We start from the raw sequence: 21,228 nt of genomic DNA on the forward strand, positions 1-21,228 counted from the left end.
TAGAAACATCATGACTGCTTTGTGTAATTTTACACAACACGATCATCGAGGATGAGAGGAATTTGAACTTAGAGCTTTATATGACAATGTTGGTAGCCGTGTGAAGCCTGCTAGGGACAAACCCTAATTTGCACAATCAACTCTAGCATGATCTTATTGAGCATCGTTGCAACTCTACGGGGGATAGATTCCCATTTTTATTCATATGTATTTGTGCGTGATTTGAACAATTTGGTGCTGTAATAATTATTCCAAATTGAACATTTGTTGTAATGAAAACGATTGTTGTATTGTGTTGCTTTTTGGACCATTTATATTTATATGTTTAATTTATATTATGATCTCATTCGGTTCATAAATCTATAATTTACAAAGCTTTGCAAAATTAAGAGCGTTCTGCAAAACATTTACACGACGGATTTACAGGATCTATTCTATTGGAGAGCTCGCCGTACCGTAAACTTTTTTACAGGCGCACGTAACGATTTTAACAGTACAGGACGTGCGTATACCGGATCTGTGCTCTAAGCTCTGATACATATTTTTAAAAATAAAAATTACTAACTTATACTGTATATATATACTTAAAGGATAACGCACAAACCCCTCGCCATTCCCCAATCTCGAGCAATTTGATAAAATAGCACACCTTTCCTCGTACGTTGATAAAATAGCACATCTTTCTTTTTGTTAGATTAAATGACACACTTTTCCTTCGGGGCTAGACAAAATGGCACAAACAGACATTTTTCTCAATTTTCAGGTCAGGACCTACACGTCATATTATTTTGGACGATTTTGCCCTTTGATCTGTTCTACGCAGTAAACTGGTTCAGTCGAACCTCTGTTTCGAAACAGAGCGAAAAGAAACGCAGCGAGGAAGATGGATCGCCGCCTCGCCGGCCCTGCCAATTACGTGCTCCCCTTATCTCCCGGCGCTTCGTCCCGTTTCTTCCCGTCTCCTGTCGCTCCACCCGTTCCGCCGCCGCCGCCTCATCTGGCCGTACAGGTTTCATCCCATCTTCTCTCTTGATCCGTGTTCTCTCTATACGTGATTCTTGTAATCTTCGAGTAATATTTGATGGATGAAGACACTGACTTATGCTCAAAAAAAAAAAGAAGACACTGACTTATGCTAGCTACGGTTTTTTTACTGATGCTTTTCTCTTGTACTGTATCATATTTTCTCTGCGTACATGTATGTTTGTACGATTGTTTATTCATTTACTGATGCCTTTCACTTGTTCAGCTCTACCTCCCTGCTAAAGCAAACAACTATACCAGTCAGCAGCCACCTACAGGCTTCTACAGGAGCAAGCACCTACAGCCAGCAAACGAACGTACGCTACGGCGAGCGACCGGCCTGCACTGCCACGTGCTGCAGGGGGACTTCAAGTGGCGGCGCCCTTCTTCTCCCGCATTGCGATGAAGCAGCCGCAGCCCGCAGCGCGTACGGCGGCCGCGGCGCGCGGTAAGGTGGCGGACAGGGCGGCTCGGGGACGAATCACGGCGAGATCGTGGATGGTTCCGTCGTTCCTCTGTTCCGGTGTTCTCTCATCCTCTGGATCGTCTCGTCTCCTCTCTCGATCGAACCAGTCCAAAGTGTAAAATCGTCCAAAATAATATAACGTGTAGGTCCTGACGTGGAAATTGTGAAAAAAAGTCAGTTTGTGCCATTTTATCTAACCCTGAAGGAAAAGTGTGTCATTTAATCTAATAAAAAGAAAGGTGTGCTATTTTATCAATGTACGAGGAAAGGTGTGCTATTTTATCAAATTGCTCCCCAATCTCCTCCCCGACGCAAAACCCCCAGAAAACCATTCTGATAAATGGCAACGCCGCGGCCGGAGCTGCTCTCGCCAGATGAGGATGAGGAGGAGGGCGCGCGGCGGCTTCTCTATGAGGCGTACAACGAGCTGCAGCGCCTGGCGGCCGAGCTGGGTGGCGCAGCGGTGCCGGCACCAGCGGTGGTGGTGGTCGGCCACCAGACGGACGGGAAGAGCGCGCTGGTCGAGGCGCTCATGGGGTTCCAATTCAACCACGTCGGTGGCGGCACCAAGACCCGTCGACCCATCGCGCTCCATCTCCGCTTCAACCCGCGCTGCCACTTCCCCAACTGCCGACTCCTCGCCGGCTCGGGCGAAGGGGACGCAGAGGACGACGCCGGGGCTGCTGACCGCGCAATGCCGCTCGCCGACATCCAGGTAAGTTCAGATGCCCACATGTGGTTGTTGATATGCCGGTGTCATTTTTCTACCTATCCTGGTGGCGTCTTTGTAACGCACCGTATGTGTCTGCGCTATTGCTGGTGTCGTAAACTATTGCTTTGAAGATTCTATCAATGACCTAAATAATTCCTCCTCGCAAAAATGAATAAATGAATCAAATATCTAAGTATTGGTAAAAGGTTGCTGAATGGTCATCCCACATTTTGGCTTTTATATGGAAGTAATCTTGTGTACATATTTTTACATATGTTTTCCCTAAATATTCAGAGACATTTGTACATATGTTTTCCCTAACAAAATAAGCACAAAATTCGTTTTTCCTGTATACATAAAGAAAAAGGATTTTACCAGTGTCATATGCTTGTACTTGCCATATGCTTCACAGTTGATGCTGCCATTGTTGATCTCCTAATCCATGATATATTCAGAATTATGAGAATTATTAAATGGTAAATAAACATCTTAATTGGTGTATTTGTATATCTTGTACTCCCTCCGTCTGAAAAAACTTGTCCCAAGCTTGTCTCTCAAATGGATGTATCTATCACTAACTTAGTGCTAGATACATCCATTTGAGGGACAAGCTTTTTCGGACGGAGGCAGTATGTTATAATGATCCAAATTATCATTGATATTTCCCCTTTGGTCTTTCACCACAGATGCCTTTAATGTATGCCATCTAAAGATGTGTAAGGATGTTATGTTTAAATGGCTCTAGGCGTGGTGGCGATGTACTGTCTTTGATGGCCAAAAGGCTCGTGTCGAGCCTCCGCCTATTTTATTGCTTTGTTTCGATCTGATGTTACAACACAGGGGTACATAGTATTTAAAGAAGCTAAACTTAGCCTATCTAAAACCTAGTCGGATGATTGCACCAAGTCCGTGCCGGACTGGTCTACCTAGCCATGGTTGATTCCAACAATCACCCCCCAACCACGATGTCCTTACTTCACAGCTTGGACGCCGATCCTTCCCCGCATCTCCGTGAACTTCTGGCGCCCCAAAGACTTGGTCAGGATATCTGCAACCTGGTCATCGGTGCAAATGTAGTTGACTTCAATCTTGCCTTCTTCCACGCAATCTCGTATGTAGTGATACCTTATATCAATGTGCTTACTTCTATCATGATGCACTGGATTCTTACATAGAGCAATCGTGGACTTGTTGTCAACGTAGAGCACCACTCCTTCCGGTTCCTTGTCAGTGAGGTCACCGAGTAGCCTTTCTAGCCACACCTTGACCCGCCGTGGTTGCAGCTGCAATATACCCAGCTTCACAAGATGATAAAGCGATCACTTTCTGCTTTTGTGATAGCCAACTCACTATGCTTCTTCCCAAGAAATATGCCACGCCCGAGGTACTTTTACGGTCGTCAATATCTCCTGCCAAGTCGCTATCACTGTAGCCAAGTAGCTCCACCATCTCCTTCCGCTTTTCTCTCAAATAGACACAACCGAAGTTAGTTGTCCCTTTGATGTACCTGAGTATTTGTTTCACAGCTGCCCAATGTTCTGTCGTGGGTGCTTCCATGAAGCGACTCACTACGCCAACGGAATAGGCCAAGTCCGGTCGTGTATTCACAAGATACCTTAGGCTTCCGACCACACTTTTATACTCCGTTGCATCAACCGCGGGTGCTTGGCTCCTCTTGCTAAGTTTAAGTCGAGGCTCCATTGGAACATGACTTGGATTGCAGTCCTCCATGCTACAACTTTCAAGAATCTTCTTTGCATATGCCTCCTGGCATAGTGTGATTCTCTCCGGATTTTGATGTACCTCGATCCCGAGCCCTAGATCACTCATCTTGAAAAGCTCCTTCATTTGTAGCTTGAATCTGGCAATCTCCTCCTCATCTGCTCCAGTTATCAAGAGATCATCAACATAGATGCCCACTAGGAGACGATCCTTGCCTTTACCTCGCTTGTACATAGCATGCTCCAGTGGACTTTTCTCAAAACCAAGAGAAACTAGTGTACGATCAAGCTTGATGTTCCACACCCGAGGAGCTTGGCATAGCCCGTACAATGCCTTGTGTAGTTTCAACACCTTGTGCTCCTCTCCCTTTTTGATGTAACCCGGTGGTTACTTTACATATACCTTTTCTTTTAACTCCCCGTTCAAAAAAGCGGATTTTACATCCCATGTGATGTAGCCTCCAAGATTCTTGAGCCGCGAGAGCTATAACTAGCCTCACCGATTCCATCCTTGTGACAGGAGCGAACACTTCCTCGAAATCTACACCTTGCTCTTGCATGTATCCTTTGGCTACGAGCCTTGCCTTATGCTTCACCAAGTTTCCTTCGGCATCTTTCTTGACTTTGTACACCCACTTGAGCCCTATGATTTTATGGTCGTTGGGTGGATCCACGAGCTCCCATGTTTTGTTGTCTTGGATCGATCCCAACTCCTCGTCCATAGCACGACGCCAACACTCCTCCGTGTTTGCATCTTCAAATTTCGTCGGTTCCTCGACGCTAAGCAAACACTGTCGACCTCTTCTTTTAATTTTCACCGGATTTTTCTTCGAATATAAATCCACCACTGGTCGAAGACGTATTGGTGTCGGCGGACGTTCTCTTGTCTCCTGTTTTGTCGAAGACGAGGAATTTTCATCCGGAGTTGCCAAACTCCCAATTTCTGGCGAATCCTGTTCCTCCGAACTGGCTGCATCTCCATCAGATGAACAATCCAAAACATGTGTCATCTTCACGTACATGGCCTTCACGTACGTGGCCTTCATGTCCTTGTGGTGTAGCACGTGGGCTGCTGGAAACGCCTCCAGTGGACAGGCTTTTTGCTCCCGGGCTGGCCGGTGCTGGGCCACGAGCTGGGGTGGCATGTTCTGGTCCTGATGGAACACCACCACCAGGACGAGCACTGCGCGTGCTGCTGCCAGGCGTGCCGTACGTGCCCTCGGGCGCGTCGGCTGCTGGTTCCTCTCGCGTGTGTGAAGCAGCGGAAGTTGCTGGCGTGCCTCCTTTTTCTGCCGCGCCGCCCGCGCTGTTTGTTGCGGCCGATGTCTCCGGTTGATCATCAATATCTGCATGCTCGTAATCATCGTAAACAACGTTGAATATTTCATCGGAAGACGGGTATACCGGCTCAGTGGAGTTCCAATTCCATGATCTTGCTTCTTCAAAGACCACGTCGCGCATCACAACCACCTTATTGGTCGAGGGGTTGCACGCACGGTATGGCTTCGTGCCCTTTTCATAACCAACCAATACCATTGGAGTACTCCGATCCGCCAATTTGCTAGTATGCCCGCCCACCGTTTTCACATGCGCCACGCACCCGAAAGTGCGAAGATGATCAACTGTGGGCTTGTGTCCGTACCATGCTTCGTACGGCGCCATCCCAACCACACTCTTGGTTGGAGCCCGGTTCAGCAGATAAACGGCCGTATTGACCGCCTCACCCCAAAACTTGCCCGGCATGCCTTTACTCTTCAACATGCTTCGTGCCATCGCCACCACGGTCTGATTCCTCCGTTCCACAACACCGTTTTGCTGCGGTGAATATGGTGCCGTAAGATACCTCTTGATCCCTTGAGCTTCGCAAAATTCCGTGAATGCATGAGACTTGAACTCACCCTCCCCCCCCCCCCCCCCCGATCGGTACGGAGGGCCTTCAAGTTGGCTTCAGATTCTACTTCAGCCGCCATCTTTATTATCCTGAAGGCTTGCAAAGCTTGGTCCTTTGTCTTCAACAACACGATCCACATGAATTTGCTGAAGTCGTCGACAACAAGCAAGAAGTATCTGTTTCCGGCAGGGGTGGCCGGTGTAATCGGTCCGCACAAGTCTCCGTGGACCAACTCAAGAGCTTTACTCGCTCTAAAGTTTCCCTCTCTTGGGAACGGGGCTCGCCTTTGTTTCCCAATGAGACAACCATCGCACACTTGGTCGACATGATTGATGCACGGTAGACCACGTACCATCTCCTTTTGTCCAAGTTGCCGAAGAGCCTGGAAATTTAGATGACCGTAGCGCGCGTCCACTTCCATGCCGAGTCGTCCATGCTCGACAGGAGACATACCGGATCCACACGATCCAAGTTGAGGACGTAGAGCCTGTTCGGTGACCTCTGCACCTTCATAATCAACATCCTCTGACGATCATACCCCCATAGAAAGCCATCTTCGAGCACAATCTTGCAACCACGCTCCTCGAGCTGGCCAAGACTTATGATGCTACTCTTTAGCTTGGGAATATAGTACACATCTGTGAGTACCTTGTGACCGCCATTCTTCAACTCAAACAGGACAGCACCTCGCCCTGCGATATCAACGGTCCGTCCGTCACCGAACCGAACCGTGCCTCCCACCGAAACACTGAGCTCAAAAAACTGGTCCTTGTTGCCGGTCATGTGGTTGCTAGCGCCCGTGTCGAGGTACCACACGTGCCTCGACGTGTTCATCCTCTTCTTATCATGAAGATAAACTGCCTCCTCTATGAGCGTGACAACCTCTGTAGCCGGCGCCTTTGCCCTTTGGAGCTGGACTATCCTCGTCTATTAGCTCGCATACTTCGACCATGAGCATCATGTCTCCATCATCGCCTCCTTTGGCCATGAGAGCTTTCTCCTTCGGTGGTTTCTTGCACTCCGACTTGAAGTGCCCCATGATGCCACAGTTGTGACACTTGATCTTGCGCTTGTCGAACTTCTTCTTCTTCGGAGCGCCGTCGCCGGCGTTCTTCTTACTTTGTTCTTTTGGCGCACGATCTTGGCGAGTGTTGCTGCTAGAGCCCTCGCCTCCTCTCCTTGAGTCCAGCGCCAGCCACTGAGCCCGTGTGAGCATGACATTCTCATCGTTCCTCCCATCCCCGAGGCTGTACTGCATACGCTCGTCGTGGGCCTTGTAGCGTCCGACGAGATCGTCGATGGAGAGAGTCTCGAGATCGACGCACTGCTCGATCGCCGTGACAACTTGCAGGTACCGGGGAGGGGCTGCGCGCCATAACCGCCGGACAACCGAGGTCTCGGTGAGGTTTTCACCAAGCGCGCGGATCCGATTGACGAGAGTAGCCACCCGTGAAGCATGCATCCACGGACTCATTGTCGCCCATGACCAAAGTCTCATAGTTCCTTAGGAGAGTTTGGAGATTGGCTTGCTTGACGCGGGTGTGTCCCTCGAACATGAGCTTCAAGGTATCCCACGCTTCCTTCGCCGTTTCTTTGGCGATCAGGTGTTGGAGGACATCCATCGGCATCACCGAGTAAATCGTTGACGCCGCCTGCCGATCCTTCCGGTGCTCGGCTCCCTCCTTCTTGAACGCGTCACCTCCTGGGTCGACCGCGTCCCATAGCTCGTTGGCGCGGAGACCACACTCCATGAGGGCCTTCCAGACCCCAAAGTTCTCGCGATCAAATCGTGGGTACGACGAACTCGCCGGAGCAGCAAATACTTTAGCCGCACCGGAGTACTCCGCCAGCTGCTTGTTCTTCTCGTCGTCCGCCATGATCCTCCGTTACTAGAAGATCAACCTTGCTCTAGATACCAATTGTTGGCCCAGACCCGACGTCGAGTACTTTCCGACTACGGTGATGATCGACGACAGACAAGGACGAAGCGAAGCTGACTCGATTGATCACCTACGCAGTGCAAAAGCTAGCCAAGCTAGCAAGCAGCCGTCCCGGACAAGCACGTACACGCGCGAGACTAGCGACAGGAGACGCCGAGATATTGCCACGGGAGCATGTCGCTCCCGTCAATAGTTTTATTACTTTGATCTCACGTTCACGGTACAGATTACAAGGGGTATACCTGACTATATATAGCAGCAAGACAGACGTAAACTAACCTATTCCGGTTAGGTATTCTAATCCTAGTCTGCTAGGTGATTGCACACGGACACGGACACATGCTGTCGTGATTAACTCCAACAGTCTTTGCTGCTTTGGAGGGGTTGAGCGTCCCCACGTCGCCTTCACCCCCCTACGGGTGAAGTTCTTTGGGTGGTTGCAGTGGCGGAGCTTGAGATGAAATCGTTGGGGGGGGGGGGATCGGCTGAAGTGGGGCAAACATAATTTCTTTATGCTGATTTTAGTGGAAAGTTAGGCCAAATATTAAGGCATATGCACATGTTTTCCTATGAGCTGGGGGGGCCATGGCCCAGGTTGGGGCGTTGGCCCCCAAGAAGCTCCGCCACTGGCTGGTTGGTAGTCCGTGCGCGCATCAAACCCATGCTGAGCTGCTCAAGAAGGAAATCCTCACTGCTGATGGGTCGTGTTGCCCAATCTGCGGCCATGTCCAGGAAGATGCAAACCACATCATGTTCGACTGCGAGTTTGCACTGAACTTCTGGCGGCGCATCGGAGGTCATTTTCCTCCATCTCCAATTGTCAAGCTGCTGCACATGTGCGACCCCCCTCCGTGGTCATCCAGCCCAAGATGGCTCCTGCTCTGCTTCTGGAACCTACGGAAGGACCGAAATGCTGTTGCGTTCCAGGAGCAACAGCCGAGCTTGGACCGCCTCCTGCAAATGTGCCGGGAAGATGCTGTCCTGGAAACAGAGGTTTAAGAAAGATTTTGCTAACTTGAGCTTTAGAGTACCAGAACACAAGAGGCAATTTATTATCTAGAACAGCCTTATTTAGAACACTGAATCTATGTGAACTAGTAGGTTGACTTAATATAAATGGGAGGTGTATAAAATAAGTACTGTCTATGCAACAACCTGATAGATGGCGTGACCCAATTGCTATGGTTCTCAAGCAAAGGATGCAATACCTTTTGCATTGCATTACTTATTTTGTAGAAAACAAGTATATCACTTTGTTGGTATTATCAACTTGAAACATCGATAAGACTGAACTGTTGTCGGACTACTTGATTCACTGACCCTCTACCACTGCACCAATATTATTTAATAAGAATAACTACTTTCAGGCATATATTGAAGCTGAAAACAAGAGGCTGGAGAATGATCCTTCCCAATTTTCAGCGAAGGAAATTATAATAAGGATAGAATATAAACATTGCCCCAATCTCACCATTATTGACACTCCAGGTCTCATTCTTGCAGCTCCTGGCCGTAAAAACCGAGTTTTGCAGGTACTCTATTAGTTAACACTATTTCGTTGTAGCCTTTTATGTTCCTTTGTTTCCACAGAAACTGTACTTATTGCTATCGTCTGGACTCTTTGGCACTCTAGTATTTACAAAGTGACCTTCGTTGGTAATCTTGCAACCTGCAGAGTCAGGCTTGTGCTGTTGAGGCCCTTGTTCATGCGAAAATCCAGCATAAAGAAACCATAATTCTGTGTCTTGAAGATTGTAATGATTGGAGCAATGCAACTACAAGGAGAGTGGTGATGCAGGTTTGTTATTTTGAAACTTTTCCATGGAAAGGTCCTGTACAACATCCTTGGATGAATCCAGACTAGCTGTATCTCATTTTCTTTGAAGGAGCTTATTGCTCCCAGCCTCATTTCCTTGAGCTGATAAGACAACAATGGCTGGATAGTTATGAGGGATAACAAGGAACTACGCCCTGTTATCCAGCAGACTCTACTACCTACGAGCTTAGCATCATAGATAACTATATGTCCTACAAGCAGGAAACATCAAACAGCAGGTACAGACTATAGTCTTCAGAGGCACTTTAATAAACCAGAACTTTCTATGGGGCCATCTAACCATATTACTAGTCTTTAGCAGAACATAAAAATATTTCAGTGCCCTCAAGTAACCACATGCACTTACCGTTACTCTTACAGTCTCATGAAGGCGGATTTTACTACACAACTCCTGGAGCTTTTACCATGTTTCAACTCTTTTACTGGGCAGCTATGTTTAAATAAAAATAAATGCACTGACTATCCCAAATTCTAATTTTCAACCAGACAATTCAGTTAACATAATCCTTCATTAAGTGAGGAGGTGCTGCCTTTCAGCTAAATTGTGTTCCCGTTTTGATACTGCAGGTTGATCCTGATCTTGCAAGGACTGTTCTAGTCTCCACAAAACTTGATACGAAAATTCCACAATTTGCACGTGCCTCTGATGTTGAAGTGTTACTTCACCCACCAACTTGTGTTCTAGACGGTTCCTTATTGGGAGATTCTCCCTTTTTCACATCAGTGCCTTCTGGGAGAGTTGGTTCTTGCCATGAAGCTGTCTTCGGATCAAATGAAGAGTTTAAGATGGTAATGCCACTATTCCGTCTCTTTAGAGCTTGCTGTTCTCCCTCCTGTGAACTTTGAGTTTTCTGTGAGCTTGTCCTTGCTGGTATGTTTGTATTCTAGTTTTAAGTTGCCTGTGAATTCTCTTCATATGATCATGCTGTCATCAGATCCCACCCTTTTTCGTGTGAATAAAATCTCGTTCTACACAGTCAACTGGACGAAGATCATGCTGGAAATGTCTCACTCATCCATATGCATTATTCCCTTGCATAGGATGTCACACATTATCTCTCTCTCTCTCAGAAAAAAGGATGTCACACAGTAGAAATATGTAGAATCATGCCAGAGGGAACTTCAGTTTCTGAAATGTTAACAGGGAGTTAAGTTATAGGTAAAACTTGTGAGTTAACTGTCTCTTTATTGGTTCCAATAATTTAGATAGCTTCCATTTGAATATTATAATACATGGTTGTTTAAACTTCCCAAAACTCATAAAGTGCCTCCTTAAAGTACGCCTCCATTTTTCTGTATACTTCTCTGTGATCAAGATGTCTTGGGAGTATCACTAATGAACAGGTTCAAAAAATGAATAGGATTCTACTGCAGAATGTAGATAAATTGTGCTCAGGATCTGGCTGTGGTGAGTTACACCACTATCGGGTCATTGATTAGTGCCAAGTAAGAACAAATGAAATGTTGCAACCTAGTAGCAAAAAGAGAGCTGCTTTATTGATGTAGGGTGTTAACCCTAGGGCCGATCTTTCACGATTGGAGCGGATCCTACGAAGAACACGAGGGGAAACACGAGAGAAATCACTCAAACCAACAAGATTCGATTACACATGTGCTAGATCCTCGAAACACAAAGAGATACACGATCCAAACACAACAAAGGACGATACAAGTAGCAAGTTCTTCTCCGTGAGGAGGTCTTGAGCGGGTCTTCCTGTGAGGGGTCTTGAATCCGCTTGGGGGATCTTCTCCGAAGAGGCCGTGGACTCCAATGGAGAAGTAACCAAGTGGATGAGCAAAGCTCTATCTCTCAAATGAGCTAATCCTTTGCTAACCCTAGAAAGAAGAAGGGGAAGGAGTATATATAGTCTAAGGGGGCGAAAGGGTACATGGGCCTCGGCCCAACACGCTGTGCACAGACAGGCGTCGGTCGTCCGGTGGCTCGCGAGGGTCTGGACGTCCGGAGGCGGTCGGACGTCCGACATTTCGGCTCGGGTCAGGTGTCGTCCGGGGGCTTCGGACTTCCGAGAATTTCCCTTCTGTTGGGTGGAACCGAATGTCCGGAGGGGCTCGGTCGTCCGGTCGCTGGGGTGTGTCGGACGTCCGGTCCGCGTCGGTCGTCCGGCCGCTGTAGCGTGCGCAGGCTGGGACTTGGCTGGCTGGCTGGCGCTTCCAGGCGTCGGACGTCCGGTCCAGACCGGTCGTCCGGTGGCTGTAGACTTCTGGCAGCTCTTCTTGTCTCTTGTACTTGGTGTCCTCGCCGTCTTGTCCATTGGGTGTAGCTGGTCTGTGGACTTCCTCCAAGCACCTGATCACGCATAGGGTTTCCGCTTGAGGTAGTAGCCATGTCTTATATGTAGGAAGCGGTAGTTCGGAGAGGAGCGAGTTCACCTTATCCTCGATAGCCTTTGTTCGAGCTCTTGTCATTGGTCCAAGTGGTGTCGTGGGAGATGTAGGTAGGTCCATGGGGATGACCTTGGGATGCTCCGCATCATTTATATAACACTAAATGTCCATGTTAAGGAGCACCTCCTTGCCAGGGTTATTCTCTGTCAGCACTTGTTAGCCAATTATGGTTTGCCTCTTCTCCTATCCATACTCTGTAGTTATCAAGAACCTTTTGTGTTATTCTCAAAAAAAAAAAACTTTTGTGTTACTGGATCCTTGAAAGGCATCTACATTTTTCTATGTTCTGCAGGCGATCTCACTGAGAGAATTGGATGATGTTACATCTCTTGAAGACAAACTAGGAAGGTCACTTACAAGGGAGGAGAAGAACAGGATAGGAGTGAGTAACTTAAGATTATTTTTGGAAGAATTGCTGCAGAACAGGTATTCTTGTATATTATTTGCAGAGCCAGAGGCCAGAGCATGTAGTTTTTCATCATTCTTTGTATCTGTGGATTCATTCAAATTAATATGAACAAGGTACATCGAGAGTGTTCCGTCGATTATTCCACTTCTTGAGAAGGAACATCGCGCTGCATCGAGGAAGTTGCGCAAAGTCACACAAGAAATCAGGTGATAACTTACTTGATTGTCAGCAAGTATATATATAGTTCAGTGCACTTAAGTGGCCCTATAGTCTAGATTTATTTCCCCTAACACCACTTGTGATCCATTTCCTAGAGTACAATGCTATCCTGTTGGAGTTCGAAGCTTATCTTATACAACTATTTGGATGAGTTGGTGAATGAACTATTTTCCTCTGCACCTTTGAAAAGAACTTATTTCTTCTCTGATAATCGCAAGCCAGCTTTGTATGCACATCTGCTGCACCAGCAATTCAGTGTAATGCCTCCAATATTTCCTGAAAGTGATAAATTCGTCTGTCTTGGAGTATGTTTATACTGTTAGTAAAGAAAAGAGGAACAAAAACTATGTTGTACTCTCACTTCCATATAGCAGAACAGGTTATCTGAAGTACTGTTTATGAAGTAAAGAAAGCTAAGGCGGTCTGTTCGTTCTGTCCTCATGTGCTTTGTAGCCAAGCTTTTCATTGAAGAAGCCTGCTATCCTGCTAATGGCATTCTGTATCTGGACAGTGATTTGGACGAAGCAAAACTAAAGGAAAAAGCTCGCCTGTTCCATGATTCATTTTTGACAAAGGTGCTACTACTCTAGCTAGATTCCGACAGTGTCTTGCATTATTTAAATGAAGCATTTTTCATGTATTACAAGGACAACAAATAATCTTTAAATGTTATTTTAAATATATGGCTATACTTCTAGGTTGCAGCATATTTTAATTAATGTAATGGTGCAAAACCTTTTCTTCATTGTATGTGAATGAGACATATATTGCTGATTTTTTCACCGAATCTAGTACCCAGGAAAAAACAGCTTGATATAAATCTGAAGACATGTTTATTATCTCGTGTTTCAGTTATCTTTGCTACTGAAAGGCATGGTGGTGGCACCTCCTGATAAGTTTGGTGAGTGTTTTATCTCCTCCGGTTCATTTTGAAAGAGAGCTTCTTTTTAACTGTGTTGTACTAACAATTTCTCGGAACTCTTGGGCCTTTAGGAGAAACTTTAATTAATGAGAGGATCAATGGAGGAACATTTACTGGAAGCGAGAATTTCCAGCTCCCAAACAAGATGATGCCTGTAAGTTCTTTTCCAGTGTGTTTGCTATATACTCCCACGTCCCAAAATAAGTGTCTCAACTTTGTACTAGCTTTAGTACAAAGTTGTACTAAGAATGATAACCGGTACCGCACAAGGACTAAGACTTCCCCCGAACATACCCTTTGTTGAGGAGCTCTTGTACTTGGCGTTGGATTTCCTTTGTCTCCTTAGGGTTGACACGGTAAGGGTTGGTTTGGTAGTGGTGCACCGGGAATGAGATGTATCCTATGTTCAATCCCGCGTAGTGGAGGAAGTCTCGGTGGTGTCTCATGGGGGAACACACCCTCAAATTCCTGCAAACATGAGGCATAGAGATAGGAAGTGGGGGTGAGTCCTTAGTCGAAGTGGCTTCCTCTTTGTACAAAAGTACAAAGTGGAGACATGTGATGGGCTCTCGCTCACTTCCCTCAAATCTCTTTTGGTGGCTAAAAGAACTATGTCCTTGTTGGCACTCGTCATGGAGACACTCATTTTTTGCTTGTGGCACTCACTCACTTTATTGTGGTTCTCTCGCCCACTAGGTTCTCCATGATCATGTGAATGTCTTGGTGGATCTTGTGCCTTGTCGGCAATGACTTGATTGAGTGACATGGGACGAAGCATGTACTCCTTGCCCTTCCACTTGAAGTTGTAGTGGTTGGTGCGACCATTGTGCATGGCTCCACGGTCGAATTGCCATGGCCTTCCTAGGAATAGGTGGCACACGGTCATGGGCACCACATCACATTCCACCGTGTCCTCATAAGCTTCAATTTTGAAGAATAATTCCACCGTGTACTTGACCTTGATTGCGCCGGTGTCACTCAACCATTGCACCTTGTATGGCCCTGAGTGTCGCTTGTACTTGAGGTGCAATTTGGTGCATAGCTCTTCACTTGCCAAATTATGGCAACTTCCGTCATCTATGATAACCTTGATAGATCTTTCATTGATTCCCTATTTGGTGTGGAAGGCATGGTACATGCAATTTGGGTTTGTTGCACCAATTATACTGTAGGGGGTTCCCTTACAGTCTTTCTTTAAAAAAAACATCTTTGGTTGTCGCCATCTTGTTGAATAGTCAAAATCTTGGGGACAACAAGGGCAGGACCCGAGTTGTTGTCACAAAAGACGATCATCTTCTTCACCATTGACTTACGGTGTCGAGCAACATTGTCCAAAGCTTCCAATTATCCTTCAATTCTGGAATCATACTCGCCATCTTCATCGATGATCATTGCCCGTCTTGTAGGACAACATTGGATTTGGCTTGTTTTGTCGGTGATGTCCCATGGAGTGGTGCTTGTCATAGCGCGAGGCTTGAAGGCACTTGTAGGTGGCTGAATTGATAGCACCACTGTTGGGTGTTGCTCGAGTGTAAGGCGCCATGCTTGAAGAGACTTGAGAGTTGGTGTTGAAGGTTCTTGATGTATAGGATGAGTACTTGGAGTACTTGGCATCTTCTTGTCCTTGTTGCTCTGCTTTTGTTGCTTGATGGACCAACTCTAGCGTGTTGTATGGTCGGAAATCCGCAATCTGCTTGATGGGGTGGTTGAGTCCATTGAGAAAATGAGCCATGGTTTGCTCATCGGACTCCTTCATATTGGTTCGGATCATCATGAATTTTATGTATTCTTCAATGGACATGGTGCCTTGCTTGATTTGCTCGCTCTTGACGGCGAGCTTCTTCTTGGCGATGAACATTGCACTCATGTTCTTCATCTTGATGGTGGCGCTCATTGTTGCACGTTCCTCTTGTGTTTGTTGTTCTCGATGCTCGTGGTCAAGAATGCGGTTTTGAAGGCCATTGCCACTATGAGGTTGTGGCGGCCGTTGATGCTCGTGTTCTTCATGGTCGTGATGGCGTCGAGAGCGGTGGTACTTGCGCCCGGACGGCATCCCGGAGGTACTTGCACTTGAGTGTCGTCTTGAAGATGAAGACAATTTGCGATTGTTGAACATTTCTTGAATGCGGTCCATTTGCACGTCCATCTCGGCATTGAGATAGTCCCTCATGTGGACATCGGATTGGTGCATGTCAGCGGAGAGGTTCTCGATGCGCTCATTTAAGATGATATTTGCATCGTTCATAACTCTTTGGAGTCTGAAGTGGTGAGACTGGGTGAGGAAGTCGTGTGGGCCCTCTTGGTCGTCGAAAACCGGACAAGTAGTACCTTCCATATCCATCTTACTCGGCAAAGTGTGAGTAGGAATGGAGATGAACAATACCAAAGTCACCTCTTTCTGATGTTGGTGAAGGATCACACGATGTCACACATGTCAATGCAAAGTGAATAACTTGGTATCTAGCCTTGTCCGATCTCACACCTACACACAAAGGTTTATAGGGGAGCTTGGTAGGGATTGGTGGCACGAAGTCAAGGACGTTGAAGTTCAAGATTTTGTAAAAGTTGGAAGTGAACCACAATGAACTCAAAATGCTATGCAAGTGATCTCAATTGTAAGGATAGAGAGGCAAAAAGAAAAAAAGTGCATGCACAAAGATGATGGGGCTTGTGCAACCAAGTAAATGAGCATAAAAAATTGGCCTAGCGAAGACTAAGCTTGTGTTGGACAAACTCGAGGGGAGACTTGCTCGATTGCACGTAGAGGGCAAGGATTCGATCACTTGACTACCACTCTACTACTACCAAAGCTTGACGTTTTCCTATAAGTATCCTTGGCACTCGTATTTCTTTGCTCTTTGCACCTTTTTGCATACAATTTATTTGATGCTTCTTTTTCTTCCTTTTGCCTTTTCTCTTTGAGCCGAGATCAAAATCACGAGAGTATAGCTATCAAGATAATGCGAGGATCCAAAACAAACCTCACAAGGTACCGAAAGATCAGTGAGATCGACAGTGACTAAGGAAGACAAGTGATCGATGCCCGACAATACTTGATGAACTAGTCTCGGTAGGATCAAGGTTTTCGCAAAGGAATGGATGGCTCGCAAGGGTAATGACAATGAAGGTAAAGTTTGTGTGAGGGAATGGTATACTTGGTCGACACCTCTACCTTTACAAAATTAGAAGGGACAAGCCTTGCTTCCGGTGTCGGTGTCAAAAGGATGGATGGATCGTCGTCGAAGGCGAGCTTGTTGGTCGATGAAAGCGGTGTAGTGGTACTTGTCGATCTTCGATGAAGTCCTAGGTCAAAGCTGACGAAGATGCCGGAGATGTGGGCTGTTGACAAAGTCGGATAGACAGTAGTCTGACTTTGCCCAGGCAGGTGTGGGTCAACTCGAGAGAGAACTCAAAATTGGAGTTAGGGAAAGGAAAAATTAGGGCAAAATTGGCCAAGTGGACGCAAATCAAAGGTAGATAACTAGGGTAGGTGTTCGTCCCAAATCCAAGAGGAATTAGAGGTCTTGAGAGAGAGTTTTTCCCCAATCCAAAGGATATGGTGGTCCTCAGAGATAGTTCTTCCCCAATCCAATGGATATGGAGGTCTTGAGAAATAGTTCTTCCCCAATCAGAAGGATATGGAGGTCTTTATAATCCAAGAGGATTCTTCTCCAAATTGGAGGTCTTGATCTCCAAAGAAGAGATAGATGAGCAAAGCTCTCTCAAGAATTTAGTCTAAACTTTGCTAACCCTAGAAATGAAGGGGTGTACGGTATATATATAGTCTAGGGACGGAAGGGGATGGAGAAGGGAGAGTTCGTGCTTGCAGGCAAAGTTGGATAGTCTGACTTGTCGTATTTTCTGTCGCCATGTCCAACATAGTATTTGACCTGATCCAGAGAGCCCGGGAAAGTCAGACATCAAGGGGGTGTTTGGTTTAGAAGTCCTAGGACTTTTTCTAGTCCCAGGGACTAATCAAAAAAGACTCTCCAGTAGAGTCTTTTTCTAGTCCCTGTAGAAAAAGTCCCTCCCGTTTGGTTCCTAGAGACTTTTTAGGGACTTTTTCTAGTCTCTGGGACTAAAAAGTCCCTGAACCAAACACCCCCCAAGTCTGACTATGCGACATGTCGGACTAAAAGTCCAACATTTTGCCCGGTTCATCCGACGTGGTCCAGAGAGGTCCTGCAAGTCGGACATCAAGTCAGACTGCCCAACTTTACAGTTTTCAGCAGGATGAGCTCTTTGGGGACTTCTTGCTTCCTTCTCGAGTCCTTTTTTTTCCTCTTCCATGGCTTGCCCTTCGTTCCTCACTTCTCCAGGCTTGTTTCCATCACACCTAAGTATGTATAAGGTTCCGGAGTGAGGTAGTAACCTTGTCTCACATGCAAGTATAGGAAGCTCATGAAGGAAGTCAGCCACGTCGGTGTCGCTAGCGCGTGCACGAGCCCTTGTCATTGGACCACTTGGAGCTTGAGGGTTGGATGATGGGTTCATGGTGGTGTCCAGGGGATGCTCCGCATCATTCTTACTCTCCTCCCGCTCTATCTCCCAACCCCAACTTGACTGAGTCAGCAGCCATAAAACCATGCTGCACCCTTCCTCCCTCCTCTCAAGTTTCATCGCTTCTGAACCTCCAAGCCCCTCCCCACCGTCCTCCTGGTATTCGCCGCTACTCGAGGCTGGGATGCTGTTCTTCTCATGTGTGGCTTCGGAATTCATTTAGTGGGGAGCAAGCTGACTCATTCAGTCTCAGTGGCCTACATTCCCCTTTTAGCTATAGTTACCGCAGGGGGGGGGGGGGGGGGCTTCCAACCCTTTAATCCCCCAAAAAATTCTCGTGGAGAAAAGGGAACCACATTTTGTCTTGAAAGCTCAAGCTCAGCCCTTCATGTAATGTATACCATGACCGTGCTCTTATAACTACTAGAGTCTTTGATATGTATTTTTGTAACGCAAATGTTTGGTTCTCAGAATGCTGGAATGCGTCTTTACGGTGGTGCACAATACCATCGGGCAATGGCTGAATTTCGTCTGGTTGTTGGAAGTATCAAGTGCCCCCCGATTACTAGAGAGGAAATAGTCAACGCCTGTGGTGTTGAAGATATTCATGATGGGACGAATTACTCCAGGTATTCTCTTTCCACACGTTAGAATGCTTCTGTTGTACTTATATAGTATACTTATTCACTTTTGATATTGTTTTGCTAGGACTGCTTGTGTAATTGCTGTGGCAAAAGCACGCGACACATTTGAGCCTTTCCTTCATCAGGTTGGTGAGCTCGCCTGAACTGTGGGCATATCAATAAACTATGCATAGATGCCCCTCTTCACCTTTATTCATGGCTGCCCATTCCAGACTTGTACAGTCACACTGCAGCTCTTGCATATTATTTGTGTGATTATGGTTTCAACGAAATCATCGGCCATGTTTTCCATGCTCGGTGCTTCATTCTGTTCTGGACTGAGGCTAACATGTGAAAAATATTTCCGTATAAATCATTTGAAATCAAATGAAAGTGAACATAATTATAGAAAGTAGTTGAAATTCCCTGTGGTTGGATAAGGTTTAGCTTTCCACTGATTAATATGTTCCTTCAATTACAATAAATCTTCTCTTTTGTCTCGTGCAGTTGAGTTTTAGGCTGTTGTACATACTGAAAAGACTGAGTCCGATATCTGTTTTTCTGCTGGAGGTACTAATCTCTATCCACGGTTTATTTAATTCATGTATTTTATTTTTTTCCATTACTAATGCTCTGGTAGAACTCCAACAGAAGGACGCCGAGCACTTTAGCAGCCATGATCTACTTGTGAAGCGTGTCCAAGCTGCTTTCAACAGGTTTGCTGAATCTACCGAGCAATCGTGCCGTGAAAGGTGACGGTGTTCTCAATTCCAATACCTTTAAATTATTATCTTTCAGTTTATTGGTTGTGCGCTCTAGTCACATTATATTGCAAACTCAGTTGCAACTAACTCCTTGAGGCTTGTTCAAATTAAATATATGTTCTAACATTTCGTCGTCTACAGGCATCATATAATCATATTAACGTCATGTTAAACTAAACATCTGTGACTCTATGTAGGAGACGTTAAAGTTGTGTCTAACTTTAGTAGTTACACCAATTTATGACATTAATGTACATTTCCTTCAACGGTGCTTCCTTTTCAAGCATGCGGTAGTAGTAATGTTGGCACTTGGCAGCCACTAGAATGCCTGAATCCTTTGCCAACTGGTTATTTTCTCCATGCTTCCTTTTCAGAAATTTATTCACTAATCTTGTTGGATGTCCTCCTTTTTATGTAGCAAACCATACCCGCACCACATCAATTGCCTCCTTTTGATGTCTGGGCGTTATATTCAGTGTATTCCATAGCATATATTGCAACCAGTGATGTCAGACTTTTGTCTCACATGCTTTGTGGTTCCACAGATGCATTCTCATGTGTTGTTTTTATCTGCTGACCTAGTTTTTTTGTGTTCAAATATGTAATGCAGATGTATGGAAGATTTGGAGAGCACCACTCGTTATGTTACTTGGTCCCTTCACAACAAGGTATATTTATTTACTTGGTAATTAAAACTAATTATTTTTTATCAGTCTGCCTAATGATATATGCTACATTGGATACAGAACCGTGCCGGATTGCGACATTTTCTGGATTCGTTTGTTGCACCGGAGCAATTATGTGCTAACACACATACTGCCCACTCAGCTGGGCTGCATGAGCAGGCCACTGGTTTGAATGACAGTAAGCAGGATAGACCAAAGGGAGAGCTGAAATCTAGTCATACTTCAGACTCAAATCCATCCGGCGGTGTGTCAGAAACGAGACTGGTGGATCTCTTGGACAGTACGCTGTGGAACCGAAGGCTGGCGCCCTCATCTGAGCGTCTTGTGTATGCACTGGTTCACCAGATTTTTCATGGGATCAAAGAGCATTTTCTTGTCACTACAGAACTAAAGGTCTGGATGCAGTAAACCTTGCACTTTCTAGCCGTGTAGATATTTCTGCTTATGTTGTTAATGCTTTGGCTCATTCATTATGCAATCACTCGCAGTTCAATTGCTTCCTCCTGATGCCAATTGTTGACAAATTAGCGGCTCTTCTACGAGAAGACCTTGAATCAGCTTTTGAAGACGATCTTGACAGCATCTTCAGCGTCACCGAGCTGCGCCACTCACTTGGGCAGAAGAAGCGAGAGCTGGAAATCGAATTGAAGCAGGTAGATAGTCTCTGAAACCGTTTTATTTTAATTAGTCAGTTACAGTACCATATAACTACCTTAATTATGAGTCTCCAACCTAACATTTTGCTCTTGAATTCAGATGAAGCGTTTAAAAGAGAAATTCACAGAAATAAATAAGGAGCTCAATTGTCTCCAGGTTAGACAACAGGCCTAGGTAGGGAGGTAGAGTATTTCGATGTTGCAAATAAAACAATAATAATCTACCTTGTGTGACTTGCTACCGGTCCTGTATTCAGGCGTAAATATGAATCATCATTTCCTTGATATGCTCAACTTGTCAACGTGTGCAATCGTGGTTCAATCATTCCATAAAAACCGTGCCTTGCAAATGGTGTAAGCTTGAGATGTTGCTTAGTAGTAACTTTTTTGAACTTTAGCATGCCGTGAAAGAAAGAAAGAAAGAAAGAAAGGACAATCTCAACTAAAGCAATG

At 45.9% G+C, this 21,228-nt stretch overlaps 1 protein-coding gene across 2 annotated transcripts; it reads left to right on the plus strand.

Annotated features, from left to right (window-relative positions):
* The first annotated feature begins 1,775 nt into the window (after positions 1 to 1,775).
* On the plus strand, positions 1,776 to 21,069 carry LOC123111071 (dynamin-like protein ARC5). Of its 2 annotated transcripts, none has more exons than XM_044531747.1 (17): positions 1,776 to 2,204; positions 9,121 to 9,285; positions 9,429 to 9,551; positions 10,158 to 10,379; positions 12,289 to 12,422; positions 12,519 to 12,611; positions 13,136 to 13,199; positions 13,477 to 13,525; positions 13,618 to 13,700; positions 18,518 to 18,675; positions 18,755 to 18,815; positions 19,177 to 19,239; positions 19,321 to 19,421; positions 20,044 to 20,101; positions 20,180 to 20,512; positions 20,608 to 20,772; positions 20,876 to 21,069. In XM_044531747.1, the coding sequence occupies exons 1-17, from the start codon at positions 1,830 to 1,832 to the stop codon at positions 20,948 to 20,950; spliced, it is 2,322 nt and encodes a 773-aa protein (XP_044387682.1). In that variant the 5' UTR covers positions 1,776 to 1,829; the 3' UTR covers positions 20,951 to 21,069. The 2 variants fall into 2 exon arrangements, with proteins under 2 accessions (XP_044387682.1, XP_044387683.1); XM_044531748.1 differs by having other exon boundaries at positions 19,321 to 19,385.
* Positions 21,070 to 21,228: the final 159 nt, after the last annotated feature.

This window comes from Triticum aestivum, chromosome 5B (assembly GCF_018294505.1).
Source record: "Triticum aestivum cultivar Chinese Spring chromosome 5B, IWGSC CS RefSeq v2.1, whole genome shotgun sequence".
Taxonomy (NCBI): Eukaryota; Viridiplantae; Streptophyta; class Magnoliopsida; order Poales; family Poaceae; genus Triticum; species Triticum aestivum.